The sequence below is a fragment of the Vipera berus genome (genome assembly GCF_964194415.1).
Source record: "Vipera berus genome assembly, chromosome: 2".
Classification (NCBI taxonomy): Eukaryota; Metazoa; Chordata; class Lepidosauria; order Squamata; family Viperidae; genus Vipera; species Vipera berus.
Window position 1 is genome coordinate 68074365 of NC_138203.1, and position 16005 is coordinate 68090369.

General features: G+C 32.3%; 1 protein-coding gene across 3 annotated transcripts in view; it reads right to left on the minus strand.

The window, feature by feature from the left end:
- VPS13A (vacuolar protein sorting 13 homolog A) overlaps nt 1-16005 on the minus strand; it is a 124477-nt gene that overhangs the window by 27352 nt on the left and 81120 nt on the right. For all 3 annotated transcript variants that reach the window (XR_014025307.1, XM_081319364.1, XM_081319365.1), the window contains exons 41-53: nt 15126-15482; nt 13902-14003; nt 11589-11747; nt 11232-11493; nt 8833-8993; nt 8423-8526; nt 6025-6322; nt 4681-5076; nt 3796-3900; nt 2785-2931; nt 2465-2593; nt 1498-1631; nt 863-992 (exon numbers count right to left, since the gene is read on the minus strand). Coding sequence is in view for 2 of the 3 variants with exons in the window: in XM_081319364.1 (XP_081175490.1) it covers nt 863-992; nt 1498-1631; nt 2465-2593; nt 2785-2931; nt 3796-3900; nt 4681-5076; nt 6025-6322; nt 8423-8526; nt 8833-8993; nt 11232-11493; nt 11589-11747; nt 13902-14003; nt 15126-15482 (2484 nt within the window). In the remaining variant the exon portion in view is untranslated. The remainder of the gene's footprint in view (nt 1-862; nt 993-1497; nt 1632-2464; nt 2594-2784; nt 2932-3795; nt 3901-4680; nt 5077-6024; nt 6323-8422; nt 8527-8832; nt 8994-11231; nt 11494-11588; nt 11748-13901; nt 14004-15125; nt 15483-16005) is intronic.

Consider the following 16005-nt stretch of genomic DNA (forward strand, 5'->3'; position numbering starts at 1 on the left):
CAAACAGAGTGGGTTTTGGGATAATAACGTAGAAGGATATAAATGTCAGAATAAACTAACATGGTTTAATCATTAAATTATAAATATACTTCTTATATATATGAAAAAATGTATACTGCGTGTATATTAGACTTTATAGCAATTTAGAATTGATTTCACGAAGATGCTTGGAGGCAAACAGTAGCACCTCTCTATAATTTTTACATAATCACCTAAAAGATAGGTCCTACTGTATGTTTGCTGTTTTCAGAATCAACTCCAATGCTTTCCACTATCTTTATACACCAAAGTTTGATCTATCTCACAGCATGCTATCCTATGTGTGTTTGATTACAAAGTTTTTTCAACATAACCAAATGCAAAGTCTATATTCAGTGTTATTCAGGAGCTAAATTATATATTCTCAAAGCAAGACTTAAATGTTGCCAGTGCTTATTAGAAAAGCTTTCATTCTGAATGCTCTGGAGACATAATTACAGATGATTTAATCAACTAAAGAACAGTATCAGTATTAACTTGTGTCTGTGCTGTCCAAAACAGGTCTGGACAATGACACAAATTAGGTACTCTTATCCAGATAAAGCTACAAAAAAATCATCAAAGTAGATAGGGCCTCATAGCTACCATCTATTAGCTAAAGACTTGTGTGTAAACGTACTAACAGATGAATTCTACTTTATTTTAGGATCACAGCACATTGCTCAATTTATTCAATCCTAGATTTCCATTATCCTTCTCTTCCCATCCATTTCCTGCATATTTGCTGCTAACTGTATTGATCCCAACTGTATTCTAAACATTATCTCCTCTAAAAACTAAATTGATTGCTAAGTATTATACTGATTTGAAACTTTATACATACATCTTTCTGAGTTATTTCTTCACTGTTCTTTCCACATTTCCATTTCAGTTTTCTAGAACCTACAGGATCTGCCCATGTATACAGTACTGCTTTATTTGGTTCTAAAGTTTCTTCCATTGAAGTGAGAGAACTGCAAACAAAAATAGGAAAAATCTAGGTTTCAATGCAAAATACATCCTCACCAAATTTCTTGTTATCTTTCTTCCAAAGCAAATATTTTCCAATGTTATTAAATTTCTGTCAATTAACTCTGAAAACTCAATTTAAACATTCCCATGTTACAATGTTCAATTTGAGTTTTTAAAATTAAAAGATAAAAGCTTATTAATACATAGGTAGATTTAACATTTCTCGTTTCTCAAATATTTATATTTCACTGTAACTCTGCTGCTTCATATTCTATGTAGAAAAAGTGACAGGTTTATGATAGATTGCAGTTTGTTTTATTTGAAAAACTATTCTTTCATTTTGGTTCAAACAATAATAACCAGTAAACAGAATAGACTAATTTATCAATTGTTAGATGCACTATTAAAAAGGATACGGTTAAATACATGAACACTATTTATTCATACAGCACTAAATTTTATGCTGCTTACCTTTAACATTATACAAATAAAACACTGCATACATACCTTTGTCCATATTCAATTACTTCTTCTTTGGTGTGATTAATTATAAGGAATGGGGCTGCACCATCATGGTAATTAGAGAATGTAATTGTTGTTGAGTGTTCAGCTAGAGTAATATCCACAATAATGCCACCAAGCTGCCAGATATGCAAAGATAAAATGATACATAATATGTATATTAAATTGACAATTAGTTCACTTAATTCAAAGATCTCAAAGTTTCTGATCCCAAATTAATAGCAAAATAGTGAATTACTACTGTTATTTTAAAACATGGAAAGGGGTTCATGTTCCCCAACTCTTCCAAAATGCCAAAACCTGGCAACACATTTTAGTTCTATTCACTCCAACTATATAGACCAGGCAGGAAGATGAAAAGTTCAGAAAAATGTATTCATCTCTGATCTTATCATAAAAATAATTGTATTAATTGAAGACATTCAAGTGATGATGGTAGGTTTTAAAAATGTAAACATACTCACATACTTTTAACATTGTTTTAAATTAAACAAATGTATTTTACCTTAAGCCTATGAGATCATATCAAATAAGAACAGAAGAATATTTGGAGAACAGTGTGTCTCCATAAAATTTAAATCAAACAACATTATACTAAACTTTATTGGCAAATACAGCAGATTATCTTTAAAGTCTTAAAAAAATAAGGGAAAAGGAACTCATTGAGTTATCTTGGAACTACTGACATCAATATCATCAAATTTTAGCCACAGAAATGTGGTCAGATGGTATGGACAAGCATAGAAAGAGGGGACAGTTTGACTCTTTTGACATTCCTACTCCCAACTTACAATACTCCACCCAAAACTTTCAAAAAGCAGAAAACTATCATCTCTACCTACTAAAATTTTTGGCATCATCAGCCTACTATTTATCTGTTTAAAAGATTGGGAAGCAGAGCTGTAGGCAAACTCATTCTTTTCTCATTTAAAATTTATCTCTATATACTTGCCTTGTTATCTAAGTGAAGTAGTAAGCAATTTTCTTGTTTATCAAGTTGTATAACTTTGGGTAGAATGTAAGAATCTTTTACTCTAACCTGCAACTTGCTGTCATTATTCTCAGGCCAAAATGGAATACACTGAAATAAGAATGAAATGCATTTATAAAGAAAACATATCATGGAACTATAGCTATCAAAAAACAGTATTTTGTCTTTACTTGAATATAAATATATAAAAGCTAATGGATGCAAAGAAACAATTCATGCATAAATGCAGAGTTCAATTTTTACAATAAATATAAAAAACTTAAAAGACTTAAAATACTTACTTGTTGGAAAAGTATTGGTACCCAATTTTCATTGCCTTCTTCAGCTACTTCTAAAGCATGTGTACTTCTATTTGTGATCATTGAAAATGGTGTGAAAGTCACTATTCTAGTGATATTAAAGCTGCTATTATGTATAGTGACACCAACCTGGAAAATACAAAATTCTTTAATATGAATCACTCTCATTATTGTTAATAATGTCCTTATTTTTTCCTAAATAAGTTAATATTTCTACAAGGATACAATTCACTCTGTAGTGAGTGAATGAGAACCAAATAAATTCTGCAAAAAATACATGTGATGATTTATTTTGCTTCCAAAGACATATTATACCTATACTATATATCAGTTAACAAGTTTAGCATTATCTAGTATAGACTGACAATAACTTTTTCCAAAGTCAGGAACATTTTGTCCAGGTTCCACCCTATTTGTAGATTGTATGAATTAAATTTGTTATCTTCAGCATCTAAAATATGTAAAATACTAAGCATATAAAATATTAAGCTATGATGCTTACCATTAGCATTCAGGTTGATTTAAATTTTCCCCATACGGTAGCAGGATAGACATCTGCAATACATTTGCTGACAACTAAAAGCTATTGCTTATGGCATTAAAATTTTAGTCAATGAAATGAATCAAGTGCTAAGCCCATCCAGTAATTTTGACTCTATAAACTGCAATGACTTGAGAGTTACAGGACTAATTCTCTAGAATCTTTTTTCAAAGTATTCTACAATTGTTTGGATAGTAATTAAAGCATTAATTTCTATCAATCAGCTGTAAAGGATTTTTTAAAATTTCTAATCTGAAGCTATTTGTTCAAGATTTTGAAATATTGAAGAAAACTGACTTGATATGCAGGGGATGGGGTGGCTTGAATATGGCTAAAAACTGAAATGTTCTGGAAACTTATTTGGAAGTCAGCCTTGTTAAATGAAATAGAATTTTCTTTAAAGTAAACATACAAAAATTTGTCTGCAAGAAAAATACCATAACGCAACTTACCTGGTATTCCTTTTTGTGGCTTTTACATTTTACAAAGCCATGACTCCCAACTGTATCCAGCGAAAAATGATCAGAAAGTTCACTGTCTGTCACCATGAGCTGAACCTATAAGGAGGAAACTTGTTATTCAACTTTTATTATGAACAGAATTAAAGAAAAGAAAAACAGACAAAAGGTTAATATTCTTAGTTAAATGAAACCTGTAAAATATTTTTATTTTGAAGTGCTTCATTTTCACATTTTAGTTAACCAACCATGCATTCTTTAAGCATACTCCAGTTCATTTGCTAGTTATAACAACAATCAAAACTTCTGGGGTGCTAAACACTCTCAAATATTCATTTGGCTATTTCAAGAGGGGGGATTGTTCCTTTTATTTCCTTTCTTATACTTCAGTATAGCAGCCCACTTGTGCCAGGAAAGGAAACAAGCTGTGGGACCTGTCAGTCAAGGAACTTTGGCTGGAGGGGCCCAGGAGAAGGACCTTCTCTACTCCTACCCTTTGAAACATCTTACCCTGAGGACAGATCAGCTCCCACCCTTCTGACCTTCCATTAGGGTCTAAAGATCTAGCAACCCCATCTCCTTCCTGAGCATCCTGCTCCCTCTCCATCTTTTAACTGTAACTATATGATAACTATCTTATAGAATAAGAGTTCAAGAAAAGTTTCAAAGTTACAAAACACGTAATGCAGAATTTACTGTTTTTTTCTTAAAAGTATTATAGAATAGGGATCATATTCCTTACTTATTGATACTCTTATAACAATGTATTAAAATATAATGATCATTAATACTGACTTGTAGCATTTTTTTTATAATAAGTTTCAAAGTACTGAAAAACTGAATATGATAAGGTTGATTTTATAAGACTAAAATTAATACCTTGTTATCATGGTAGAAGTGTTTAGGTTGGTAAGAAAAGAGAAGTGGCAACTTGTAGTCAGGTGGATGTTTGCGGTGAATACCATCGGCTTTATACTGCAACATTCGACCCGTTTTGTTGATCATCCAATAGGGACTGTGAATTGCTATAATCACTTGTCCTATAGCATATGTCACATGGATAGCTATATCCAAATCTGTCCTATCCAGGTCACTAATGCATGAAAATGTGATGAAACTAATTTCTTGCTGATTTGACTGGATGCAGTACTCAGTAGTCCAATCTGTATCAAGATAATTAAGTAAATGCAATTCCAACTTGCTCTGATCCAGTAATGCATTATGAATCTGAGCAGAACATCCAGCTTCTAGAGCACTGCGTGTGGTACTATATCCCTATGAAAGAAAAGTTCCAATACAGTTATAAAACATATAATCAATACACTAATTCCTGTATATGAAATGGGAATGAAATGAAAAGCTGTTTGCATTGAAATATGACATCTGAAGTAATTACCTTAGTATTTTATTGGGAGATTCTGATAATAATTAAAATGAATATAGAATAAATGGGAAGTTAAAATAAATTGTATTATTGAAAAAAACACTTCCCCACATATTATATGGGTTTTTTCTTTGATACTATTATTAATAACCCTCTTCAGGTTGTTCTTATAAAACTTCTGAAGTGTTTTGAATTAGAAACATTTTATTTCAAAATGCTGTTTCAAATTTACTGATCTAACTGGAAAAGTTCTGCCCTTATTTTACCAGGATGATTCCAAAGTGAACTTGTTTCCAGTTAATATCAGAAATGCATCAAGAAACATCCAGTTATGTCAAGCTAGCTCTTTTTGGACTCAAAAATAGCTCTTCTAAATGGAAAGCTTCAAGCTGAAAACATTTCAATTTTATTAGAAAATAACTTTTGAAGGATTTGAAATAAAGTTTTAATTGGGCAGTATCTAGAATTCTTTAAAATCATATTCTGACTTAAGCATTTACCTACTTGCATATTTATTATATCAGTGCAAAGATATAATTGCAATTAAGATAGATACAAAAGATACCAAATATTTATCCTTGTGATCTAAAAAAAACGCTCCTCAGATTAAATAGGCCAGCTAATAATTACTTTACTAAGACTATCTGAAAAAATACTAGAAATTCAAGAGAATTTTCTATCGTATTTAGTGTGCACATGTGGCAGTAACTGAATTCTGGACATAGCCAAGCATATTTTGTGGGATGTCAATGTCATTTATTCAGTGAAACTGAGGTTATATTCTAAATTATAAGATCCAAAGAAAGAAAAAGGGAATTTAGAAAAAACACACACACTACCTCTAAAGAATAGGCAATCTGATATGGAAGTAGATTGCGGAGAATAACAGAAGACCACAAATGAACAACATATGGTAAATCCCACTGATCATCTGTACATGCTGAAGTTATCAAAGTATCTTGCATTGGAACAATGTTGATAATAAGTGGGTGATTAGGTGATTTTAAAGATGGGCATTTCTTCTGTAACAATTTGTCAAAATTCTTCACCATTTCATCAAAGCTAACACCTTCACTGGATTCATATTCTCCAGAAGTTTCACTTTCATCAATTACTGGTCGAAAAAACAGTAACGACCTGTGAATAAGGACAATAATTATTCTTATTTTCCTTTTCTATTAAGAATAGTCAAGATTTCTATCCAGATTCAGACAAATGAAACTAGAACAAAATATAATTAGAGGCAACAACAATAATGAACAACAAACTACATTCAAATATATTATAAATGTAACCATTTTGGATTATGGGTCTTTTGTTGCCTTATTAAGTAACATCACTGCAACTTGGATGACAAGTTACCTATCTTTCTATTTTGTCTGCTTTCTGCAAGCTTAGATGACGGCCTATGGATAGATATGGTTTTCCAAGTCATCAATGCTTTTGGAGATAATAGTTGTCATAAAATGGTAGAGATGATAGAATGGCTCAATAGGAAGATGTTATTATTTTCTTGTGATTGTATATCATTAATTTATAATCTAAGAGAGAGCTTCCAACCAGCAGGAAAAAATAAGAATACTCAGTGAGTAGCTTTTTTTGGAATTAAGATTAAAAAAAAGAAAAACCATCTTAAATAATTTTGACTTACAAGCAAAGACTGTGATTAAGAAAGTTTTAAACAGATGAAGGGGACAATAATTTTAGAAAGAGGGATTTTTTTTTTATTCTTTGACAAAACTGCCTTTGAAAATAGTCCGATCAGCTGCTAGACAAAGGACTGAAGCTTCATAAGAATATTGTTTATTGTTAAGTAAGAATTGGTGGATTTTACAAAATTAAGAAGGTATAAGCCAACACCCCCTTGCTCCCTGCTCTCCACCAATCCATCTTTTTAGTTATCATATTGATGTATTTCTTCTAGTTGTGTTCTTTTGACATTGTTTATTTTATTGTTCTATTATTTTGCTTCTGTTCTGTTTACATGTTTTATTTTTTATCCTTTTTATTACCTATCTCATGGGTTTGTCAATAAATTTGACAAACCCTATGACTGTATCTATGTTTTGGTGGACATACAAAAAGTTTAAAAAATGGACTCAAATATACACATTGTTACAGAGGATTTAAAATATTAATATTCAATAAAAGCCAGAACCTTTCCTTTTAGGACAGATGGACTTAATTAGAAAAGAGCGACAGAAGATTATGTCAAAATAACGGATTATAATGCACAAACGATGGAAAGATTTAGCACTACACTCCATGGAGGAATAGTTAGTAAAACTGACAGAACTTGCTGAGATAGCCAAATTGATTTCTTTAGAGAAAGGTCAATATAGTATTGACATTCATCAATGACTGAAAACCCCTAATGGACTTTTTGTGTAAAAAAAAGAAAAAAAAGAAAACGATTTTGTGACTTATGGTTTTAATGATTAGAAAGAATAGATTAAACAAGGGAATTATGATGTAATCCTAGAGAAAAAGAGAGAGGTTTGATTAGAATTGTACGTATTACTGTCGAGAGGAAGATTAGAAGCCATTTCTTTATATTACTTTTCATGTTTTCTGGTTCTGTTTTTTCTCTTTCCTTTTTTCTCTTTTTTCCTGTCTTTTCCTTCCTTTCACATTTGCTACAGGTTAACTCTCAATTTACCATTCATTTGGCAACCATTCGAAATTACAACAGCACTGAGAAAAGTAACTTAGGACCTGGTTTTTGAGAAGCAAAGTCAATGGAGGAAGCTAGAATTGCTTAATGACTGCATGATTCACTTAAATTTTGAAGTGATTCATTTAACAACCATGGCAATAAAGGCTGTAAAATTGGGTGCAACACAACACACACACACACACACACACACAGACACACAGACACACACAATCTTTAAATGAAAATTATTCCAATTTTTTTTGTCTTCATCAATTAGTATTAGATTTTTGATGGACTGATCATTTCCAAGGATTAATAAATAACTGGGAAATATTAAACAGCAATATTAAAAAGGAAATAGTCCTGAGAGTATAAGGCCATTAAAAATGATGCAAATAAAACACAGAGTACAAGCTCAACATTTAATACAACTATATTACTTTACTAAAGAAAAAAATACCTAATACTAATTTCTTGATTAATCACATAGAAACTAATTTACCAATGGATATTTACAAAATAAATATATCTACAAAATATGTACAAAACAAATAATAAAGTACGAAAAAGAAAATAATTACCTATAGGAAGTTAATGGTATGTTAAATTCATTATCTGGTAGTGCTACTCCTAAGCATTTTCCATCTTCAAATATACTCAAAGGAATTGAAAAATGATTCTTTATCTATATAGAAAAATAAAAAGTTTGTGTCAATTGACCAAAAATAATTATGTCACAATTTCATTTCATCTGCTAATTAAATCTCTACTCCTCTGAAAAATACAATAAAATTTAACATTTAGGAATTTAGGAAGATGTGATATCCATTTTATAAATACCTTTATAAAATGTTTTATACTTCCTCTGATATGCATAGGAAATAAAACAATTTTGTCCCCAAACCTAAGATTGTTTAGATCTATAAATAAAACAATCCCCAAATAATTAAAATACTCACTGATCAGTAAACTTTAAAAGAAAATATCTCACCTGAATTGGAGAATGTACAGTTACTATCTTGCTCCCATCAACAGTATCAATTTGACAAACAATAGATCTTACAACACCTGAATCATTATGTCTAACTCTGTACAAGCTCCGACCCACTTTTGTTAATGGGATCTTGTCAGTAGTAGAATGATTCCGAGGAGCTAAAAAAATGAAGACAAAAACATTATCAAAAATGAAGCCGACAGATCTCTGTGTGGCTGTGAGACAGAGGGAGGGAGATATAAAAGTACCTAAGTTAATTGCAAACACATAAATATCATTAAAAAAAATTTAATGTCTGAACAAAATATTCTTTTGTTTGCATTCACTAATTTGAACAAGGAGCTTTAGTTTAACTGGTATTCTTCCTTTCCTAATTCATTCATGCAATTGTTTTCCCCTGCCAAATCAATGTTATTTTTCTTTCCTATAATCCAAATTGAGTTTGGAAGCTAATTTTAGAAAAATATTAGTTACAAGATTCAGTCACAGATATGTGTAATATACAGTTTGATTCTGTTGTACAAATGAATACTCATTTGTTCATTTTCCTCTGAAAAATTAATTACATCTTGGAAAAACAGCTGTTAATGTAATATATTCACAATATTATCGAATATAAGCCATGAAGCAATAGCAATAGCACTTAGACTTATAAACCACTTCACAGTGCTTTACAGCCCTCACTATACTGTTTACTTAGATTGCCCCCAACAATTTGGGTTCTCATTTTACCATCCTCGGAAGGATGAGAATTAGCCTGCAATACTGCATTCTAACCATTGTTGATGAAGCAATATTATTTTTAATTTAATTTTTTTAAAATTTTAATCCCATTTATATCCCGCCCTTCTCCGAAGACTCAGGGCGGCTTACAATTTAAGCACAAACCAATGTGCTTAGCAATAGCCTTCATTCTATGTATATGCCTGCTTATTAGGGCTTTCGGGGCCCCCCAAGCGGCATTATTACAAAGTCAGCTTATTGCCCCCAACAATCTGGGTCCTCATTTTACCTACCTCGGAAGGATGGAAGGCTGAGTCAACCTTGAGCCTGGTGGGATGCGAACCTGCACTAATTGCAGGCAGCTGGTGTTACTTAAGGAGGCATTAGCCCACTGCTCCACCAAGGCTCCACCAAAGCAGGTTTTTACATAAATAACTAGCAATAGCAACAACACTTAGACCAGCATCTCCCAACCTTTTCTATACCCCGCACCCCTAATATATTCTTACAAACGTTCGAAATAACAGCAACAAATTATGCATATACACTATAATTTTGAAAACCCAAGTTCTCCCCCCCCCCGGAATATTGTCTCATGCCCCCAGTTGGGAACCGACATATACTGCTTCATAGTGCTTTACAGCACTCTCTAAACGGTTTACAACATCAGTATATTGTCCCAAACAGTCTGGGTCCTCATTTTACTGACCTTGGAAGGATGTCAGGCTGAATCAACCTTGAGTCAGTCAGGATCGAACTGCTGCCTGCCATGCATACTGCAAAGTTAGCCTGCCATACTGCATGCTAATCACTGTGCCACTAGTTAGAACTACATACTGTAGATAAGTTACGAGGGCAATTTGGAAATAAAACCTCCGTTTGGTTATCAATGACACACACTTGCAGTTACAGAAGTCTTATTATACACATTAGAAAACTATAACATTACTTTTCGATATAATTGCCATTCAAATTGAGGCACTTGTCATATTGTCTTACAAGGTTTGAAATTCCTTGGTAGCAGTCACTCGGCACCAAATCTGGGCTATAAGGAGTTAATCAAAAACATCCCAACGGAACTGCTTCAAAAGTTCTTGGGCGCGTCTAGTGGTGTGTGGGCGAGCATTATTGTGAACTAACACCACACCGGAAGTCAGCGTGCTCTGACACTTGTTATAGATGGCTTGTCAGAATTTTTGTAATGTTTCACAGTGGACATCTGAATTGATGGTCGGACCATGCACCATGAATTTCACTAGCAGTACTCCTTTGGCATCTTCACATTTGGTGGTATTTTCTATAGCACCACTAGACCCACCTAAGAACCTCTGAAGCAGTTCCATTGGCATGATTTTCATCACACAAACACACCCAATAGCTCAGATTTGATGCCAAGCAACTACTACTAAAGAATTTCAAACCTTGTAAGATGTTATGACAAGTGCCTCAATCTGAATGGTGATTTATGTTAAAAAATAATGCAATGTTGTAGTTTTCAAATGTGTATAATAAAAGTTCTGTATCTGCGAGTACCTGTCATTGATAACCAAATGGAGGTTTATTTCCAAATTGCCCTTGTATTTAAACAGACTTGTTTTAAAACTTTTCTTAAACATCATAATTGCATCATATACATTTAGATGTTTACTAATAGACATTTCAGGTATACTTACTAAGCCAGATGTAGAATACCTTGCTGCTTAGAGTGGTCATTGCTGTGAACTGGTCTTGCTCACTTTTAGTTCTGATATATTCCATATTTAGACTTTGCCCATCTTCAAGATGAAATGAATTTGCTTTTGGTTCAATATTAAGAACGCTGAAGGATTCACTAGGCAAAACAGTGGTGGAGACTCCTAAGGAATTTATTAATACAAAAGGGGCCCTGTCTTTTTTGAATGTTTCTGAAGTCTCAGTAGCTGCTTCTGCAAATGCCTAACAAGAATAATAAATCAACAATTTTTCAAATTAATAACTTTTTCTGTAGATGATTTTCTTCACTTAAGGCCCAAAATTAAAATTTCACTTACCGTGCCTAGATTACTCAACATTAATAACCCACATTTGGATAAAGTAATGTTTAGTTGATTTTGAGAATAAATAGTTATTACTGTTTTATACTCCGGCACTTTATAGTGTTCTTCTTCTGCCACTGATTCAACGAAGGCTTTTTTGTTTTTCTTTTTCATCTTAAAGAAAAAATATTTTGAACATGTAAAATTAGAAACAAGAACTAGAAAGTTATCTAAAGTTTAGAATGCTTTGTAAAGTTAGCCTAATTTATTAAAAGTATTGATAAATAATACAAAATAGTGGGAAGAAATATATCTTTTTAAAAATAATCTTTATTACAAGTTTTTTTTAAAAATAGAAGACAATACAAACTAAACTAAGAAAAGAAAAATAGAGTTGATGTACTAAATAAAAAGAAAAAAAAGAAATATTTAAAGCACTGACTTTTGATTTTCATCACAAATACAAATTTAGCAATTGTTCATCCCCTATAAGGTTACATATTGTTTCTTCCCGTAACCCATTCCTTATTCATATACAAATCATAAAGTATTAACATTTCAGTTCTAGTGCCAGCAAAAAGGGTACCTAGAATTTTATAGAAGCATGTTTTATTTTTTAACCTTGGTCAAGCAAACCAATTTTGTACTCCTTCCTTTTGCTTCCAATAATTAATTTATTGATGTTGCACGATTTGATCTCTCTTCAGTTCTTTTTTTCTTTTTCCCATCCTAAAGGCTTCTTTGAGGCTTTAGAAAAGTTCTTTGGTAAATACAGTAAAGAATCATTATCCAGATCATTTTCCTTTGCATTTTCACTTTAAATGTCCTATCTATCTTATAATGCCCAATTTTTTTTAATTTTTTCCTGCATATAAACAATTTATTTTCTAATTTTTCTGTATCTGATGAGGTTCAGTTCAACTGTTTATCTTGTAAATCCTTGGTATTCTTTTTCACATCTGTAATTTCTTCTTTAACATCTTTTGGATATATTAGACCCATAGAAACAGACATCATTGCTGACACGGCCAGTTTCTATCCCCATTCTTCAAATATCTCTTGCAGTATTTCAAATATAGTAACATTTTATGTCATTTTATCCCAATGCTGACTAAAGGCAAACCTTTCTTTTTTATTTTACCTTTTGTGTCTGGAATAAATAGTCCCTTCTAATGTTCAATTAGTCTCAAATTTCTGTTATGAAAAATAAGAGTTAACACTTTGGTTCTCATGAAAGCATTATTTGTTTATATAATTATTTCTAAAATTTTTAGCAAAAGTCCTAATATTCCAAACTTGTCTGGTCTCTTAATCTGTGTATAACTTTCTTGAATTAAAGTCTTACTTTGTTTTATACTGTTTATTTCAAATTCTTTAAATTCTTATAGTAAATTTTTCTTTTCTTCTAGAATGAAGGGAAATTCACAGGTGGTTTTTACAAACTTGGTTTGAAGATTTTAATAGCCTGAAGATAGTTAAATAGGTACTTTCCAAAACTGATTAGAAAATGAGGTTACCAAACTCAGAAATCTTAAAAAGACTGCTGTATTTGAGAGAATGTTTTCCCTTTTTACCGAGAGCTCTCCTTAACTGCAGGGGACCAGTCTACTTGCTGGTCCTTTGATCATGGCCATGACATTGTCTCCGCTTGTTTGGAGATCTGCTAGCTCAAGCTCATCATTTCTCACAAGAAAGTATCAGGAGGAAGCATAATAAATATTTCAGGAACATATAACCTGTTTGGGAATTTTGGCTTCAACTAACATATTGATTACAAAAATGTCAACATAGGTGTCTTTGGAACAGAGCGCTGAAATATAGTGAAGCATTTTAATAGATGCAGTGCTTTCAAATGCAAACACAAACTTTGTAAGCCATCAAAGATTAGAACGAAAGGAAGATTTTGGATAGCCATTTACTATGTAACACAATATATTAGGTTACTGGAGGGAGATAAATCTGTGTGCAACAAAAATATATTAATATTTCACAGCCATATTCTTCCAAAGTAGTGTATATAAGAATAGAGAGTTTCAAACTGTACTCTTTTCAGTCCAGAACACAAATTACTATGGAGAGTTTAAAAGTCAGTGGACTTTAATACACCTTTACATCTGCTTTGAAGTTAGGAATACACTGAATTATGTTTTAAAACAAGGAAACATTTCTATTCAAAAGTAACTAGGAAAATATAATTCTTCTCAAATAAGTTTAACAAGTTCATATATTTAACATTTCTATTACAATGATATATCATGATGAACTTTTACTATATTTGTTAACATATCTATCCCTATACACAAGTGAAATTATAATTCTAAACCATACCTTTAATTCTAGAACCCATGGTCTGAATTCATCACTGTTTTCTATTTCTAGAGGCTCAAGTAATGGTTCCCAAACACCAAACATTTCATTGAAATAGTGTACCTAAAAATACAAATTAAATGAAGTGTGAAAATTAGTTTATATCAGTTTGGAAGTAATGAAAATGAAGAGCAATAAAAAAGAGATAAATAAATTTCAATATAAGGAGAGAAGGAAACTGGAGGAAGAATTTGAAAATGACACAACTCTTCAAAAAGGCCACTACATTTTTACCAATCTACTGAAGCTTTCCAATGAGAACCTATGCATAAGATGGTTTGCATATTTAAATGCTATTTATATTTCAAATTTTACAACAATAAGATCTACATGCCTTCTGAAGCGAAAAAACAACTGTTATAAAATAGCAGTATTTTAATGTTTAAGACTTCACTCATATACCCATACACAGTCATTAAGCATTTTTCCATAACCTGCTTTTTGCCTATTCTTGTATTAGTAAAAGACTAAACTAGCATAATATTTGCTATCTGAATTAGTGATGTCTGTCTTGCCTCTATACTCTCTTTCCTGGCTTGTCCTCACAGTAAAGCCTTGATTTTGGATGTTTGTACAGGTAGTTCTCGACAAAGTTGTAAAACTTTAAAAAAGGTCATCATGTTACTGACCCAATTTTGAAACCATTTGTGTGGTTGTTAAGCAAGCCCATTGTTCACTATGGAGTGTTTTTGCCAAAAACTGGAAGAAAATGCTGGGTTTTGGCAAAAATGTTGCAAATTAGTCACATGACCGCAGGATGCTGCAAACAGCCATAAAGGCGGGTCTATTGCCAAGGGCCCTAAAAGTAGTTGTATGATCATTGGGGTGGGGAGGGTGTTGGAACTTTGTAACCAAGTTGTAAGTACCTTTTGAGTTTGGTGGAACTTTGAACAGTCATTAAATAACTGGTCCTAAGCTGAGGACTATCTGTATTGTGGTAAGATGGAAGTTGAAAAAGGCACTAAAGATATGCATCATGTAAAGATAGTTTAACAAGTACTATTCTTAGTTTAATGTAGATTATTCAACAGCTATCTGGTGGTAACAACTTTTTGCTGAATTTAAAATAGTAGGGAAAAATGTCAAGTAACATATCCTACTGCATAATTATTTTTAAACAGACTACAAGGTGAAGCCTATTTTGAACATTTACACTGTTTATTCAAATAACAGAAGCGTACTGACCTCTAGTTCAAGACGTGATGAGAGATTGATTAGACTACTCCAATTTTTGACTTCTCCAGAAAATGAGGATTTTGCTGAAAGCATTGGAACTGTTTTGTGACCAACTCCAGCTTCAAGAGTTATAACAACAGTTTCAATTTTCATTGTTAATGACTCTCCTGTTGGAATTAACTCAACTATGGAAGCAGGATCTTTGTTTTCAATGGACTCTTCAAGAAACCACATATTTAGATTTTTAATATTCTTCTTATCCCAAAGGTCTGGCGGTACTGGGCTAAGATCTTTCTCTGCAGCCTCTTTAGTTGGGAAAAGTGCTGATGTGATAGTTAGAACTGTATTTATGATAATAGGTGACACCTGATTTTTTAAAAAAAGAAAATTATGGAGTTCACAAAATTAGAGAATCAAGAAATTACTAAAATGTTACACGTAACAATATAAGGATAAATATTTATGTTTGAAATAGACAGGACCCCACTTTAAATTATTATATAACATTATTTAATACCAGTTAGTGTATACAAAAAAATCTATTTCAGTTTTCCCATAGCTCATAAGACTAAAAATATCACTATATTTAGTCTCAAGATTAATGTTGTTAGTTGCGAAGTCATGTTCGACCCATCGCGACCCCATGGACAACGTTCCTCCAGGCCTTCCTGTCCTCTACCATCTTCTGGAGTCCATTTAGGCTCACGCCTACTACTCCAGTGATTCCATCCAGCCACCACATTCTCTGTCATCCCCTTCTTCTATTGCCCTCAAACTTTCCCAGCATTAGGCTCTTCTCCAGTGAGTCCTTCCTTCTCATTAGGTGGCCAAAGTATTTGAGTTTCAACTTCAGGATCTGAGCTTCTAAAGAGCAGTCAGGGTTGATCTC